The 18,983-nt window shown below is 38.9% G+C and overlaps 1 protein-coding gene across 1 annotated transcript; it reads right to left on the reverse strand.

Annotated features, from left to right (window-relative positions):
* Positions 1–14,723: 14,723 nt before the first annotated feature.
* LOC129436615 (GTPase IMAP family member 7-like) lies at positions 14,724–15,824 on the reverse strand. The gene is made up of 2 exons (XM_055194844.2): positions 15,751–15,824; positions 14,724–15,673 (listed from the first exon to the last, which is right to left on the reverse strand). The coding sequence occupies exons 1-2, from the start codon at positions 15,767–15,769 to the stop codon at positions 14,724–14,726; spliced, it is 969 nt and encodes a 322-aa protein (XP_055050819.2). The 5' UTR covers positions 15,770–15,824.
* Positions 15,825–18,983: the final 3,159 nt, after the last annotated feature.

Consider the following 18,983-nt stretch of genomic DNA (forward strand, 5'->3'; position numbering starts at 1 on the left):
GCATTTTAAAAGCTTACACTCTGAAACAAGACATAACAAGGACAATTTCACATATCTAGAAATGCACGTGTTCCCAGACAGGTTTTGCAACTGATCTGCAACAGCATTGTTCACATATCCAGTTTCTGGCTCAGAGTCAACTCATCCAGTTAGTGTTGCTGTATGAATTGTTTTTCTAAACACATTGTTTTCTTAAAGGTGAACAATAATATAACTGCAAATAAATATTATTTCTAGTGGTGCACAAATTTTGTACTAGTTTCTAGACTAATAGTGAATAAAGGCATGCCATTGACTAATCTGGAAATAATGTGCTAAAGTTTTAGTAACTCATCTATTGTTTGTGAAGAACCTAAGAAATGTAGCGTTTTGGCATGGTTTTTAAGTAATATATTAATCAAAACATTTTATTTTATTGTATTGTATTGCAGTAATTTAGAAATTCCTTCGCCAATCATTACAAAACTTTGTTTTTTTAGCACCATGCCCTTAAATCAACACATGGTGTATTTGAGCAGTTTAAACCCTTAAATGTTAGTTCACCCCAAAATGACAATTTCATCACAAGTCACTTACCCCTGTGTCGTTCTCAACCACCAAGTAGAACTGTAAAAACGGATTATTTCCCACTATTAATAATAAGATCTAAGATTTTTTTCTATGTACACAAAAGGGCTATTTCTTTCAAATATTGTTCACAAATCTGTCTAAATCTGTGTTAGTGAGCACTTATCCTTTGCTGAGTTAATTCATCTACCTCACAGGTGTGGCACATCAACATGTTGATTAAACAGCATGATTATTGCATAGGTGTGCCTTAGGCTGGCCACAATAAAAGGCCACTCTAAAATGTACAGTTTTACTGTATTAGGGGGTCCGAAAACCAGTCAGTATCTGGTGGGACCACCATTCGCCTTACGCAGTGCTCATTCAGGTCGGTTATGACAATGAACTGCAGTCAAGTCGAGACCCAGATGAGGACAACAAGCATGCAGATGAGCTTCAGTGAGAGGTTTTTGACAGTTTTTGCAGAAATTCTTCAGTTATGCAAATCGATTATTGCAGCAGCTGTCTGGGTGGCTGGTCTCTGACGATCTTGGAGGTGAAGATGCTGGATGTGGAGGTTCTGGGCTGGTGTATGATTAAGAAAAGAGACCCGGCTGGGTCGGCTGGCCTTTCTTTGTGGAGTTTGCATGTTCTCCCTGTGTCAGCGTAGGGACCTAAGAGCACTGTTTCAATCACACTTTCATCTCCTGTGTGTGTGTGTGTCCTTGTGTCCTCACCAACCTGGTAAATAAAAGACATCTTAATTAGTTATTACCATATCAAAAACCCTCAATTCTATCCTTTACTTTCTGTGCATCAATAGATAAAGAAAGGGACATTGGCCCTCATTTATCAAAAGTGCGTACACCAAATTTCCAGCGTACACCTGGTGTACATTCAAAACCACTGTGACTTTGAGATTTATCAATATGGACGTTGGCGTACGGCACGCTCAAATACTACGCCAGCTCAGGAGGTGGTGTATCCATGTTTTGAGTTAGGAAATGCGCAGAAAAATGTTCCTAACACAAAAAAACGCACTGACAAACTAAAATAGTATATGATATATTATGACCCACTGTAACATAGTAATTATAAACTTAAGTGTTTTTTTTGTGTGCAACATGAACTTCAATGTTTAATTTGTTTGACTTTACCAAAGCATTTGGTTTGTAAGCATATGTATAGACCTTTTGCGAGTCGACGTCACAGTTACGTCACGCGCGCAATGTGGTGGCAGAAAAACAGTGGAAATGAATGTGACACGAGTGAAATGAACAATATAACTCACTAGAAAATGTCTTGTTGTGCTGTTGAGTGTCAGAATAGGAATGCCAAAATAGATAACCTTCATTTTTATAGTATACCGTCGTCGAAGACACCATTTGAAGATAAACGTAGATGTTTATGGTTGCAATAAGCCCCCAACCGGACAGACTGGAGTGATGAAATCATCTGAAAATCTTTTAATAATTTGAATAGAAAATAATTAGAGAAGATATCCGGTGTTCTGTCGAAGTCTGATCCCTCTTTGTGTTTCTTATAGCGTTTTCATCACGTTACGTTTATAATTTATTTAGAAAGATTAAAGATTTGAATGAGTTCATAATATCAATACAGTTGTGTTCAAAATTATTCAACCCCCAATGCTGTTAAGGGTTTTAGGGAATTTAGTGTACATTTGTAATTGTATTCAAAATGAAATCCTACAATGACTTCTTAAAGAACCATATGCAACTAAAATGACATCAATTGGTTTTGTAATATAGTAGTAAATGTTTCTTTTGTGAATTCTTCATTGACACAATTATTCAACCCCTTAAAGAACTACCACTCTGAAGAACAGAAGTTCATTGAAGTGTTTTCAATCAGGTATTGAAAACACCTATGGATGTCAGGGAACAGCAATAAAGCCTAATAAGCACCCATTCGGCCGCTTGAAAATGACTGTGATACTCAACTCCTTCTTAACATTTACTGGTGTGGGTACAAACATGGTGAAGTCAAAAGAATGGTCCAGGAAGACAAGAGAAGAGGTGATTAATCTTCACAGGAAGGGCAGTGGCTATAAGAAGATTGCAAAGATGTTAAACATACCAAGAGACACCATAGGAAGCATCATTCGCAAATTCAAGGCAAAGGGCACTGTTGAAACGCTTCCTGGTCGTGGCAGAAAAAAGATGCTAACTGCGACTGCTGTGCGCTATCTGAAGCGTAGAGTGTGACTGCTGAGGAACTGAGAAAAGATTTGTCAGATGTGGGTACTGAAGTTTCTGCTCAGACAATACGGCGCACCCTGCGTACTGAAGGCCTCCATGCCAGAACTCCCAGGCGCACCCCCTTGCTGTCTCCAAAGAATAAGAAGAGTCGACTGCAGCAACACAGGAACATCCAAAATGTGACACGGGGAACAGACAGGGTAGTAATGACAATGACAATGATCCGGCGACAGGTGAGAAACAGACAGCAGTATAAATACACAACATTTAACAGGGAACAGGTGTGATGAATCAGTCCGTGAATGTCCAGGTGACGTAATCAGAGAGACAAACAAAACATGACACGGATCACCGTGACATGACCCCTCCTTCTAAGAGTGGCTACCAGACACTCACCTAAACAAAACAAACACAAAAGTCTGGTAGCGAGAGTCCAAGGGAGGGGTGGAGGGCTTGGGGACCCTGGCGAAGCCGGCAGCCGCCGGGATGAGACCAACAGGAACGGTAGGCCGGACTGCGCCAGGAGAACCGGAGCGATCGCTCCGAGAAACGAGGCAGACGAATTACCCCCCTCCTGGGAATCGCCGACGATCAGCTGCCCCCGGAAGTCATCTCCCATCCCCTCGCGGAAACGGAGACCCTCTCTCGGTAGCCACCCTGGGGAAATGATCGGGCGTGGTCCGTTCCGGATCCCCCTGCGAGCAGGATGGTGGTCCTCCGAGGGACCGTCGACGACGACTCAACCGTTGGGGGACCGCCTGGGCCGATCCTCCTCCCGCATCTCGCAGGAGCGAGCGATCGCTCACGGTGGTCCCCAAGAGACATCGGGGCTGATGGGGAATGAACCCCGATGTCACTACTCCCCCTCGACGAAACTCCTGGGGGAGCCGCCCGCTGCGTCCAGTCTGGCCGGATCATTCTGTCACGACTGGTAACAGGAGTGAGGACGCAAGTGCAGGGTTCACCATGAAATAAATAACATTTAATATAAAATGAACAGAAACAAAACACGAGGAGTAAAACAGCAACACAGGAACATCCAAAATGTGACACGGGGAACAGACAGGGTAGTAATGACAATGACAATGATCCGGCGACAGGTGAGAAACAGACAGCAGTATAAATACACAACACTTAAAGGGATACTTCACCGATTTAGCATTCAGCTTTGTATCTGTAGAAACCCGGCAGTATTACTGAATGACCATGTTTCCCTCCATCATTTCCCCCTGAGAGGAGAGATATCTGCATTTTGGTTCTGCAAAAAAGTCCTCCGATGATGCAAAAATCGTCATATTACATCATCGGAGGACTTTTTTGCAGAACCAAAATGCAGATATCTCTCCTCTCAGGGGGAAATGAGGGAGGGAAACATGGTCATTCAGTAATACTGCCAGGTTTCTACAGATACAAAGCTGAATGCTAAATCGGTGAAGTATCCCTTTAACAGGGAACAGGTGTGATGAATCAGTCCGTGAATGTCCAGGTGACGTAATCGGAGAGACAAACAAAACATGAAACGGATCACCGTGACAAGCACAGAAAAGACATTTGTGGTTATTTCATTATAAATGTTATGTTATATTTGTCTGACCTACACATGCCTCTTTGATGTAATTGTAAGCAGGATGACTGAATGATCAAAATCAATGTCAAACCGGCCAAAACAATCAATTTCAGTTGGGGTTGAATAATTTTGAACACAACTGTATGTGGGTATGTTTTTGGCTTATCTCTTGTAGGAACCAGAGTGTGAGTCTTTCTTGTCGGAATCCCAGCACAATTTGCATGGCCCTATTGTTTGTGGTAAGTGGTCCTTGGTTACAATAACAATGAAGGGCAAATTACACCAGTTAGGAAAGTTAGTAGCTCCACTAGGCAGAATATGTAATCGCTCTAGGAACAAGAGGGATAATCTAAATGTATTGTCAAGTGGAGGGCAAGCTGGGTTTTTATGGGCAGGGTTGTGAAAGTTTGGGAATGTCGGGCATGGCGTATCATAGAAGGCTAGGTTTGTTGGTCTCTACTGCTGTAGGAAGGGTAGATCTTGACATTGTCTGTGTGCCTGAAGTTAGGGTTGGCACAACTACAGTACTACTGTACTTTTGCTGTTTTATCAGTTGAGGTCCCTCGGATTCTGTGATGGAACCATCTGGCAAAAGTTGCTATAACTTCCTGAGGCTGAGCTTACCTTACTATGGGTGGGAAATTGTGGTTTTATGTTCTTTGTATGTGATAGAGTGTAAGTAGAGTAAATTGAAGTTAGGGTATTGCTGAAGTAGTATTTGCCTGTAACTTCAATTTTATGATGGGTTTAGGAGGTATTTATTGGTCCCTCCATCTCATTCGTTGTCGGATTGAGTGATGCCTTAGAATCTGGGTAGAAACCATCTGGTGAGTTTTATAATGCAGGAGAAACTCTTGTGTTTAAGTTGTTTTTCATTGGAGAGTATGTGAGGTCAGTACTTCAACCGATACCACTTCCTACAATTAGTGGGCACAGTTTCTGTGTCTAGCAGAGTGGGTAATACAGTTGGTGCTTTGTTCCGACCTTGGGACTGAGCACCCTGGGGTGGGTTTTTGTTTAGTTCACCAGAAGTTGCAGAAACTGGGGGTGGAATGTATCTGGATTAGGTGAGCTGTGAATGACAGATGAGAGAGGTGCAATCCCCTTTTAAGTGGTGATTGGCTGCTGCCTGGAATGAGTCATGTCCAAATTTCCCCTTGCTGTTCGTCAATGATAGTGGCAGGTGAGCATTGCTAGCATGCTGTGTCAGTAATTTTAATCTGTGTATGAAATTAAAAACGATGTGTTGGTTTAAGTGTGTCGTTTGCCCATCGTCCTGGCGCTCTCGTTGTGCTGTTTCAGTAGATGACTGAATCACATTCAGTACACTGGCGGTTGACATGATGACGGTTAACCCATGCTTGTACATGATTATACAGTATGTCTGGGGTAAAAGCACTGTTCGGTAAATGTCTAGTGTGAACTTATAATGTTGAGTGTACGACGCTACGATTAGTAGTAACATTATATTTGTTTACTTTAGGATTCTCCCTTTCGTTCTATGCCGTGTTCTTTCATTGCTGTGGGTTTGATTCTTGCACGGCTGTGTCACACCGCTGTGACAACACCATTATCTTCACCACTTTAAGAGGACTGTATAGTGTCTGGTTCTGCTGTGTGTCTAGAATTAACGCTTCACTTTTACTATCACAGAACCATGGTTTGCTCTCAGAGTGTGAGAAACAAGTAGCCCTCCATTGGCTTTGCTTTTTATGCATTGAGTGTTTCTTTTGTTTGTTTATTTTTCTCTTTTAACATTGCTCACTATCACATGCTTCTGTGAACCGGATTCCATGTGATCAGTTATTTGACCACCTCTTTTTCCTTTCTGGTCAAACTCCTCAGTGTGTGCTATGTAACACTAGAAGTGTGCAGTTGTGTAATCTGAGTGCACAATGGGGTGTGTGTGTTTGCCTTTGTGAACTGAGTTGTGACTAAGTAATCATTTCCTACAGTGGGGAACCTCAGCCCTGCTGGTTAATATTTTTTTATTAACTTTAATTTTGAGATATGTTTCTGTTGCTTTCTCTTGTCACAAAACTATACCGCTCTGTCACATTTAGAAACCTATTAACTTAAACATTTTGCTTCAAATACTTCAGAAAAAAATTCAATACAACTCTGCCCCCACAATCCATCCTAGCTGGCTCAACAAATATAAGAAAAATGGGAGCGTCGAAAATCTTAATGAAGATGTTTATTGTGGTAGCAGTGACAAAGCACATGTTGTACTTTGGGTCCAGCGGAGTAAGATTAAAACACTGAACAAAGTCTTTATCAGACTTTATACAGTTTCAAACCTGTTTATCCACCCCTAATGCTAATGGGGTATCCGCATTTTAATGTAAATTAAGTAAGTTGACGAATAGAAATGACCCCTGTCACCAACTGGTGATCAGATTGATATAATCATACTACTGTGCTACCCAACTGTGTGCTCACCCAATTGATTGAATGATGTTTAGACAGACAGATGTATTTTATTATCACAGACCCCTTTTGACCTGTGTTGGTTCTCGAAGTCTCACTTCTGCTCCCACATTATAAGAAAATATCACTTTAGGTTATATTATCAGTAGGGCTGCACCAAATTTTCAGCAACTGAAATTATTAGTCCGAAAATAGTAAAAAACTAATTTTCGTTGTTCGGCCGATAAAGGGAAAAGGCCAAATACATTTTACTGAATAATGAGGTCTTTGATGATGCTATCAAATAACAACCAGCAGAGAGTGAGAAACGTGCACAGAAACGTGACAGTAGGTATGGAGGAAACGACCGATCTCTTGTATCTTTGGCTCAGTCGGACCGTTTGTCTGTGGATGATGTCCAAAAGATAAGGTAATAGTGACCCCAGGTGTTTGAAGAAGGCTCGCCAGACTTTTGAGATGAATTGGTGTCCTCTATCCAAGACTATATTTTCTGGGATTCCGAAGTTGCGGAATACATTGTTGAAGAGGGCTTCACCGGTTTCATAGGCGTAGGGAGTTTGGGCATAGATATAAGTTTGCACCCCTTTAAAAATCTGTCGACTACTACTAGGAGACAGGTAAAATTTTGGGGCTTGGGCAGGTTGATCATGAAATCTACGCCCAGGTGGGACCATGGCCGTTGAGGAATGGACAGTGGCACTAATTTACCTACAGTAAGGTTTCTAGGGGTGTTGGTTATGGTGCAGACTGAGCAACCTTGAACATACCGGGAGACGTCCTTGGAAATGGATTGCCACCAATACCCTTGACTGAGGAGCAAGAGCGTACGCCTACTACCTGGATGTCCAGAGCCCGGAGTAGAGTGAGCAGAATCCAGGATCTCATTGCGGAGGTGCATGGGTACATAGGTGAGTCCTTTGAGGACCCCAGGCGGAGCGGGATTGAGGAGACTTTCCTGGGTAATTTGTCGATATCCCAGACGATTGCGCTGAAGAACATGGCTGGAGAATTATGGAGACGTGAGAGTTTTTCTGCTTTGAGGTTCTTATTACCTGGCCTGTAGGTAATGATGAAATCGAATCAAGTAAAGAACAGTGCCAAATGGGCCTGGCGGGAGTTCAGTCTCTTAGCATCACAAAGGTATTCAATGTTTCGGTGATCGGAGATGACTTTGAAGGGATGATTAGCGCCCTACAGCCAATGTCTCCACTCTTCTAGGGCGCATTTGATGGCGAGCAATTCTCAATTACCTATGTTGTAGTTCCGCTCTGCCTGGGAAAGTTTTCTTGAGAAGAAGGCACATGGATGCAGTCTGGGAGGATTCCCCTGCCACTGGGAGAGAATGGCTCCTACCCCTGTGGATGAAGCATTCACTTTAACGAAGAACAGAAGATCAGGATTGGTATGGATGAGGACTGGTGCAGACAAGAAGGCTTCCTTAAGGTGCTTAAAAGCAGCGATGGCTTTAGGAGTTAATGAGAGTGACTTGGGGAAACCCTTTAAGGAAGAGGTGAGGGGAGCACTGATAAGGCTATAATTATTAATGAACCTGCGGTAGAAGTTGGCAAACCCTAGAAACTGTTGCAGATCCTTTACTGTAGTAGGCAGGGGCCGTTGCGAATAGTCTCCACCTTTCTCTGGTCCATTTGAACTCCATGTTGATCGATGATATATCCAAGGAATTGTACAATGGTGGTATGGAACTCGCACTTCTCCAGCTTCAGCCTTTTGTTCCCAGAATGGACTGAGGGTAGATATGACCCTTGGGTTGTGTGGCTCCAGGTAGCAGGTTGATGGCACAGTCCAATGGCCAACCGTTTGCTAAACACATCCTGGAATGCTCGGTATTCCTTGAGTATTTCCACTTGGTGTCGGAGGGCTCTCGACAGTTGTGGAACAAAGGAAGTTCTGAACTGGATTTGGAAGATGAAGGGTAACAAAGAGAGGGGGACTTCCGAATGCATGTTAAACATGATTGAAAACAGTTTTCTCCCCTGGTAATGATCTCACCGGTTTGCCAGTTAATGTTAGGCTGATGTTTGGACATCCACGGGCATCCCAGGATGAGTTCTGCGATGGATTCTTCCAGCACCATTAAGAAGATCTCTTCAACATGCAGGCATCTGACTCAAAGGGTTAATGTGGGCGTAAAGTGGCGGATACAACCTCGACCCAGTGGTTTACCCTAGATAGTTTGAACGGTTATGTCCTGCTGGTAACCGTTTCTTCAGAGGTTTCACTTTTGTAGTAGTAGCTGATCCTGAGTCGATGAGGGCTTTGGCTGGGACACAAATACAGGGGGTTAGGAGGTACACAGTGGTACGTTTTAAGGTTTCTACAATGGGGAGAACATGAACGGAGCTTACCGTTGGGCGAGGAGGACGTACTGGACAGTCTGCGATGACATGTTTGTCTCCTCCACAGTAGAGGCAGAGCTTTAGTCAGATGCGGCGTTGGCATTCAGAGGCTGATAGATGTATGTAGTCAACTTGCATGGGTTCAGGTGCTGGAGGAACCGAGGACGCAGGCAGAGGTAGAGCAGCGGTAGGGACATCCTCCCAGGCTGACAGATGTTGAGAAAGGCGTATGGTTTTCTGGATGAGATTTTATAGACCCATGTTATCATCATGAGCTAGGTTGTAGAGTTGATCGTGAACAAAGAGGTCTGCCACCGTCTGGCCGAATACTTCCTTGAAGTGTTGGAGAAAACTAGACAGGGAGTCCAGATTCCAGAGGGATTGTGCCCATTGGAGAGCTCAACCAGATAGGGAGATGATAAAAGCTGCTCGTCCCGAGTCATAAGAAAACTGATGTGCTTGCATTTGGAAGTATAGGGATACCTAAAGCAAAAAAACTCTGCAATCCTCCGCCTCACCGGTGAAAGTCGCTGGAAAGGCCATGGGACTAGCAGAGGCAGCTGACAAAGTAGCAGGGTTTTGAGGAAGCAGTAGCTGGTGAGCAGAGTGTTGGATGTCTTCGGGTACAGAAGGCGGATTTATAAGGGGAGAAGGCAGTAATGATAGTCGAACCTCGTGGACCAGTTCCGCAAAGGGATTGCGAGTCAAACTCCTCTCGGGATCAGCTGTGTTTTAGATTTCTTCGGTCTGGTCTTCTGTCACACTCAGAGCCAGGAAGTAGACTGAAGGTCAGTATAATAGTAACACTATAACAGTATAAACAGTATACAGTATAAAATTGAAACACACACTGAAGCAGATAAATAACAGGCGAGTAAACTGGAATTGTGAAGTTCTGGAATGCACTTAGCTGTAGAATAACAATCTCTCTTTTGCAGGAGAAGATCTGAGGATTCCCGTATGGTAAACAAGGATATACAGATAAGTCCAAGGTGAGTAGTACGGGTGAGTCTAGATTAGATAAGCAAAGTGTGTGCGCGTTGTGCACGCTATACATTATGGTCAAGCATGCGCCCTTAAAATAGCATAATGAACCACGCGCAACGCGCCACTGACTTTAGACTAGCTTTTTCTGGTCAGTGGCACAATTGTTTTTTGAAACTGCAAAATAGCATCAGGGATGGTTTGCGCCGGAACACGCCTCCTTTTTGCGCTGAACCACCCAGGGAGCGCAAGGTCATTCACTAGTTTGCCGACGTGCGTCTGTTAAGGGAAAAACCCCCTGTGTGCCGGTGCAAAATACGAAATGATACATGCGTCACTGACAAAGTCAATTGCGCTGGGTGCAAGATAGGGCCCTAGGTGTCCATTTGTGATGAGACCAGACAAGGAGTAAAGGGAGCAGAGAGATATTTAAAGGGATATGGTGATGGGACACAGGTGTTGGGAATTAGAATTCAGGAGAGAGGGAATAAGTGGGAGGAGTGACTGATGATGTGGATGGTGATGGGATCCTGACAGGTAGGCTGCTGAATGTATAAGCACGGAGAGCGAGAAACTTTAGCTCTCTATTAGGCTACAGCAACTACAGTATGAAATAAAAAAACTTCCTTATACCATTAAAGTCCTGCAGTGACAAACACACTTATATTAAACGAGAAATAGAATGTTTATTAACAAAAAAACTTTTTGTCATACTGCTTTTTGAGCGCTTTTTCCTGTCATCTCCTGTAAATCTAGCCGCCATATCTGTCCCTTTGCTGGTACTTGACCGTGCACGGAGGTTTACTGTTAAAGGGGACATATTATGAGATTTTTTTTATGTAAACTAAATCTTTGGTGTCCCCAGAGTGCGTATTTGAAGTTTTAGCTCAAAATACCCCACAGATAATTAATTACAGCATGTTAAAATTGCCACTTTGTAGACCTGAGCAAAAGTGTGCCGTTGTTGGGTGTGTCATTTAAAATGCAAATGAGCGGATGAAGTGCAAACACTGATCACAATGATGATGGTGTGTTGCAATTGAAACTCAGTCGTGCTGTGAATTATTATCTTATTCTGACATCACAATAGGAGCTAAATTACAATGACCTATTTTTTCACATGCTTGCAGAGAATTCTTTACCAAAACTAAGTTACTGGGTTGATCTTTTTCACATTTTCTAGGTTGATAGAAGCACTGGGGACCCAATTATAGCACTTAAACATGGAAAAGTCAGATTTTCATAATATGTCTCCTTTAAATCACCCTTCATAATGTAAAGAACAGGTGAAAATAAAAACTTGATATCTTTAATGTTGACTGAGTAATGTCATGTCAACGATTGAAATCATAGTGAAATTAATGCTTGAAATCAAACTCTGATGCTTACAATAAGATTTGAGACTTTATTCTAGTTTTCACAGGCAGAGTCTCAGTGACATCCTGTATACTCACACACATCAATAAAATTGTAACATTTCAAATTGTAAACAACAACAATACATCTTAGAAATGTACCTGACTGGGTCAATAAATGCTTGACCAAAGCTTGTATCATTATTATTACTATAATTCATAATGTTTCATAAATTGTATTCTTTGAAATGGTGAATTTGAGAAAACGGCTAAACTCTTAAACGATTCTTCAGACTGTTCTTTATCAATGAGATTCTACAATGAAGATGACAACTATAGCAGATTATAGAATACATTTCCATTGAGTTCTTAAATGTGTTGCAAGGTGAGAAGCTTTAATATACATTAGTGTTTAATACTAGTTTAGCATTCATTGCATTTCCGTCTCATCACAATCAACTCGATTCTTGGATGCATAAAAATATTTCCTTGGCTTATTGTGCTACAAAACGTTTGGGTGTGTAACTGATAGAATTTTTAGTTTATGTTAATTTACTTATACGGGCTATATTAATTAAAACAGCTTATAACGGTTGACTTTGCGTCAGAATCATAAAACAAAACAGGGAACGTAAATCTGTTTTGTATTCCTCAAGCGTCACATTATGTAAACTGGATTTATAGTAAGGTTTATAGTAAGGAAATATGCAGATGTTATAGCAAATAGCAGTAAATACACACACCTTGGCTTGCTCTCTTTTGAAGTTCACTCCTCACGCGACAGGAGGGAGAGAGGGCCCACATGAGGATGGTTGCGCATGCGGCACAGTCCATGACTGGGGACTTCAAAAGTTTATGGGCCATTAGAATCGTCCTAAGCAATCCCCCCTTACGGCAGACTCTTCCTTGTTCTGCTTGGTCCTGTTCTTCCTTGGCGAAGACAACGTGCGGTTAAAAAATCAAAACAAACAACTTTGAAAGAGGGGGGATACGATCAGGATTTTGAAACGTCCCCAGTGGAAATTACGCCTATGGGTTTGGGTTAGGGTTAGGGTGGAAACGTTATTGCTAACATAGTTAAAGGGAAATTATACAGCAATCTTTATGGTATGAAAGATTTGTAAATGTTTTACATTTTGTAGCTGTAAAAACGTAATAATGCTACTTTTATGTACGTTTTAGCCTGTATTTAAACACAAAAAAATAAGTTTTGTGTTTTTCAAAGTTATGTGTAAATACTACTAACACATTTTATGTATTAGCAGTGAGACCAGGCTGGATTACAGTACTTCATGTTATTTGAGTGTTTATCTTGGGAAAAAAATTACTTTACTAAAAAATGTTAGTATAATAACTAAATAACTTTTAGTAAAATAACTTTACTAAAATGTATATAGAAAATATAAAACAACTTGAAATTATAAAATGTAGTGGAATAAAAATTATGATAATATGCTTTGGAATGTATGTTTTCCAAAGAAAAACACTGATAAAAAACGAATACATGAAAATTTACTTTTATGTACAATGTAGAAAATACTTTGCTGCCTTAAAATTTTTTGTTAAATCAACTAAGATTTACAAGTCATGTCAACAGAGATGAGTTGTCACAACTTATAAAATATAGTTGAGAAAAGTCAACTTAATTTTATAAGTTATAACAACTTGCATGTAGTTATAACACCTCATTTTTAGTCAAGATAAATAATAGTAAGTTGAAATGACTTGTAAATCCGAGTTGATTCAACAAAAAATGTTAAGGCAGCAAATAATTTTTTACAGTGTAGAAAGTAAAAATACTTAAGTAGTGTCCGCATCAACATCCTAATATTTTTTTTACAACAATGATGAGACAATAAAATCTGTACATCTGTCATAATTTCACCAGCCTCATTTGGGACCATTAGTATCAAAGAATAGGATGATTGACTTCTGGGTATATATTAAAATTTGAATTTGTACATTTATTTTTATTCATATATTTTATATGTACTGTAGTGAACAACAGGGCTGTGTCATTCACTTTATAGATAATAAGGATTAATACAGCTGTTATGTCAAAAAGTTTAGCAAGTATAAAAATTCAACATCTCATTGTTTGAATAAAAATCTTTGCCCAATAAATTACTAAATCTAACTTTTTAGTTTTTTGTTTTATAATATTATTAGTCACCACTTTTCAGAAGTCATTAGTTTGTAGTTTTTCATTCACATAAACACTATAGTGCTTATTTATTCAGTTTGTTCATTTATAGTTTAGCTAGTTCATATACAGTAGTTAACTAACAGTCACATATTTTAAAAATATTTATTATCAATTACAATTATATACATGAATATTTTAGCAAACTCATTTTTTATGTTTTCTGTGGATTACATGAACAAGGAACCAACACCACCAAATGAACCACCCTTGTTAATAACTGTTGAGCAAATGACTTTTATCCTGCGCCTCTTACATTTCACTCTTGTGTTGTATTTAACAATAATTGTATTCAATTATTATTTTACACTTGTGAAAAATTAATACAAAAACCACTAAAAATATATTAATTATCACTAAACCATAAAAATTTGTCATCTTAAGAAGTGTTGCATTTGGTTTGATGTCACATTGGCTTGCACGTGTGATTGTATCAAGAAAATATAAATATATCTTTTTAACATTTGAGAAGTTTGAGAAACTGATTTGTAAAACTATTGGTGGTAAAAAACACTTTGAATAGCATAATAAACATAGATAACTTTTTCATTATCGGATTATTAGGTAGTATGATTAATATTTGATCCAGATATTGTTTAAATTGTTGTGCAGTGGATGGGCTCAGATATTTTTATCTAGTAGTATAATTATTTCATTCTTGTAAATGTACAAAGTAAACACAACTTATTCCAGCCCAAACTTTTTGTGTTTTGTGTCTTTGGTGGAGTCCTCCATACTAAAGTGAGAAAGGGAACAATGTTTTTGTGGAGAAGGATGAAAGTAGCTACAACATTTTCTTTATGAGACAAAAATTACACTGAATTTATGATGCAATTTTAGAAACACAATTTTGTCTGATTTACTAAACCGTTATACAGATTTTTTTCAATGTTTTAAATCATGCAGCAAGCAGAAATAAAAAGAGACAATATAAATGATTAATGAAGCATACATTGATTTGATAGTAAGTGTCTGTTTTTCAAATCCAAAATCATTTTACCATTGAGATACATTATGGGTAATATTGAAAACCTTTAAGAAACCTCTAGATTATCAGGGCTTTTATGAAATACAGCAACTCCACTTTTCTTCTAGGCGTTTTAACATTGCTTCCTTGTCAGCCCTTTCTTTATCCAGCTGCTGTTTTAGTTCAGCTACTTTTCTTCTTTCTTCTTCCTTTTGATCTTTTGCAGACATCATTGAAAACTGGTCGATCAATTTTCTGACTTTATTTTCTTGTTGTTGTATTTGTTGTTGTTGTTGTTGTAGTTGATGCTGTAGCTCTGCCTCTCTCTTCTTGTAGTGTTGATTCTCCTCCACCAGTTTTTTTAACTCAGCTTTTTTGGCTCGCTTCTCCCTCTCAGCAGCTTGGATTTGCTCCTTTAACTCAGCTTCTCTTGTTTTGTATTTTTGTAATAGTTGGTATGTCGTGTTAGAAAAGCACTGGCCATTGTTGCTTTTCACCATATCTTGGATCTTCTTTAGGAGTGTTGTTACTTGGTTACGGTTTTCATCTCTATTGTTGAAAACATGATATCTGCCCCCACACTCCTCAACTAAAGCTTTAAGATCTGGTGCAGCCTCTCTTACATAGTCATTAATACGTTTGTCCTCTTCCAGATCGTCTCCTCTTGTGAACAGAATCATTGTGTATTTAATGGAATCTACACCAAAGACCTCCCGTATTTTCTGGACTGTTTTTTTCTCTTCATTTGTGAAACGACCAATCCTTAACACAAGTAGAAAGACATGCGGTCCAGGGTAGGACAGGTCGATGCACTTGATTGTTTCCTCTGTAAGCTCTTCATCAGATAGCTCCGTATCACACCATCCAGGAGTGTCCACCACTGTGATTTCTTTATCACCAACAATTTCAGTAGCCATCTTGCACTCCCTGGTCACTGACTTGGAGCTTGATTCTTTGTGAAAAACCTCCTTTCCAAGGATGGTATTTCCTGTTGCACTCTTCCCACTCCCTGTTTTCCCAACCAGGATAATACGCACCTTATTTCCTAGGGAACAGAAGGAACATTAACATTTAGTTCTTAATGATTTATCCTCTTATTATTTATTTATTTCTGTTACAAACCTTCAGATTGTGGATCCATGTTCACTCAGTATGACAAAGAATCAGAGAGGAGTGACTTTATAAGGGCTGGGCTTGCTTGTTCCATTGAATTTTAATTTTAAAGCGTTGCACTTAAAAGCCTTGCAATCTGAAACCGAAACTGCAAGGAGATCACACTGACATATGGGCCCCCGTTAGAGCATAACATCTTTCCCTAAACAGGTTTTATAACCTTTCTTTGTGGGTTTTAGATAAAAAACTTTCAAAGTACTAAATAATAGTTATTTTCAAACTAAAAACTATTAGCCTAACTAAATATTGTTCAAAACAACTAATTAAAGTATAATTAAATAATTTATTTTAAAAAAATCATAAAATTACAAGCAAATCACAAATAGGTACAATAGAAGAAAAAAATCAAACAAATTAAATAGTGCTTTTAAGTAATTAAATGTAAAGTAACAGTGAATAATCTTGATTGTATTAACTAAATATGCAACTGAAACTAATCAACCCAAAATCCATGTCCCTTTCAGAACACTTACAATAAAGATTTATCACATTCTTGTCCATGCTCAAATTGTCTGTATGAGCAAGACAGAAGCCCACATTTTTTTCAAATTCATTTTTCCCAAAAAGGCTTAAAAATAAAACGTAAAGTCTCAGGTATTTCCACTTCTGATCTCCTCTCACCTGCTTTATTGACAGCATGTCATTGGGAACACTTTACAATAAGGTTGTTTTAGTAAACATTAGTAAATGCATTAACTAATATGTTAATGTTAATTAATGTCAAGACAGATATTCATCTTAGTTCACGGTGCATTAATTAGTGTTATACCACGGGCCTGTGGAATGCTTTATTCTTATTGGTTGAGAAATGTTTTACGGGTGTTGATTATTTTTCTGGAAAACACACACCTTACCTTAAAATGTCTTAAAATGATCACTAGAGCAATGTTTGTGGTAAGAAAATAGAATGAAAACATTAATTATAATACATTTTATTAAAAGGATAACTGTAAATACAATATCAGAAAAAACATTTGACAATTGACCAATGGCTAAGCCATCAGATGAGCCAATAACCCAATACACTCTGACATTCTCTGCTCCTACTGTACGTCCATTGAAATGCATTGCAGTTAGTCAGTTTTCATTCGTTTTATATGTTTTTCTTGTCATTTTAAGTTTAAAATGCAAACGGTTTGCATGGGGTACATGCAACACCCGAAACTAGGTATCCCGAGAGGCTGGGTGACGTTGTGTATTTTTACCCTTTCCCAAGCCACATCTCAACCGAGATAACATTAAGTGTCTTCTCTGGATTAAGTCATGCGCTAGACCACAACACCAAATAAACGTGGATAAATTAAACAAGGATGTCTACATCTGTTCTCAGCTAAGTCAACAACGTATTTGAATGTTATCTTTAACATCTCTAACGTAACGTTATCCTTAGAAAACATTAATGTTAGCTTCTAGCTGGTTTGTACATCATGTCACTTAGTTTTATTAACGTATCTGTAAATAACCGAGATAACAATGTTATTTGTAATGGCATGTTGTGCTGAATGATTCATGTAAATACTGTAGCACCAAACTAACGGAGAGGTACTCTTGGTAAAGATGGACTCTTGGTCAAAATGGTAAGTTAAAAAGGCTTGTCCCGGAAACGTGTGCAACTTAGACCTGTACATATTTAATTTGATCATGATGGCAATGAGATGTGGTTTATCGCGTTTACACTGTGACCTGTAAATGTTTGCCTGCAGGTGAAGCTTTTCATCAACATTCTCAACAATAAAATTATTAATATAACCCTCCAATGCATAGTAAAGTCCCTTTTGGTGACTTCAAGATGATATATGAAGAGTTTTGTTGCAAAACGAGATAAATCTATTTTTTAACATTTTTGTCAAAACATGTTTATTATTATATGTTATCATGTTATTATTTTGTTTTATGGTGCTACTTAGCTGTATTTTTAAGTTATGACAGTTTAAATCAAAACAACTGCAGTTGCATTGAAATTAATTGGAATGCACAACCAAAAAACGAGATATCTGAACAATTAAAAAACGGTGGTTATCCTGTTTTTCAACAAACTCTTCATATAGTTTTTCTGTCTCCAAAAATCATCAATTGCCTCCTGTGAAATGTCCCCTACTGTGACAGCTGCCATAGCGCCCATCAGCGAATATTGATTGTTTGTCAGAGTGAGTGGAGGGGGCGTGGCTTAGCCATAGGTCAATTATGAGTTTTGTCACAATTGTGCAGTCCTTTGTAAAATATCAGTCCATTTGTATCAATCCATAACAGAAGGGATCGATAGATACATGTATATCTATATCATAGAAAGATGCTCAAACAATATCCACCTTAAATTCTCAAAAGTTTGGTGTGCAGCCTCCTTTGTGTAGGGTGCATACCTTCACGCCCCAATTCATGGCATAAAGCTATCTTTTTTGAATAATATATAAAATATATTAAACAAAACATATTAGGCCTAAATGATACATTTATTGCTGTTGTTAAGTAGTAGCAGTGTTGCCAGATAGAGTTGATGGTTTACAGCCCAAAACTGTCCCAAACCCACAAAAAACGCCCAAAATATTTAAACCAACATTTTGGTTTCTTTTGATTAGCATTTAGTTATTTTAACTTCCACAATTAATGCACCATATTATAGCTAGCGACACCAGAACAGAACCACACTAGCAAAATGACATACAGCTAACGTTATGCCCACACGCACAATGACAATGACAATTTATTTATATAGCACAATTTAAAACAACAGCTGTTGACCAATGTGCTTTTATATTATTATTATTAATAATGTATTTTTAGTCCTGATAAATAGGTGCATGTGAGAGAGAGATTGTAATATAGGCTTACCTTATGCATTAAATGCAGAACAATAATAGGCTGTTGCAAGGATGCTGAAGAACACTATGAACATCTGAACTTTTCAGAACTATGTACAGTCTGGCTGAAGTTCATGGTGCCAGAATTGACTTAATGACAGCCGAACATTTGGTTCTGTTCACCTGAAATGCTCCGATAATTCATCCACGGCTCAACCACGTGTATTGATGCCCGTTTCTCAATCCTAAGGCTTCAGCCTACGGAGGTTGCATATGCAGGGTGCATACGTCATCTATTTAGATTAACTGACCATTACATTCGCAAGTCATAAGCATATTACAACAATTTACTATTAACTAAGAATAAAAGTCAACTTTATAATT

Source organism: Misgurnus anguillicaudatus, chromosome 19, assembly GCF_027580225.2.
Source record: "Misgurnus anguillicaudatus chromosome 19, ASM2758022v2, whole genome shotgun sequence".
NCBI classification, from domain to species: Eukaryota; Metazoa; Chordata; class Actinopteri; order Cypriniformes; family Cobitidae; genus Misgurnus; species Misgurnus anguillicaudatus.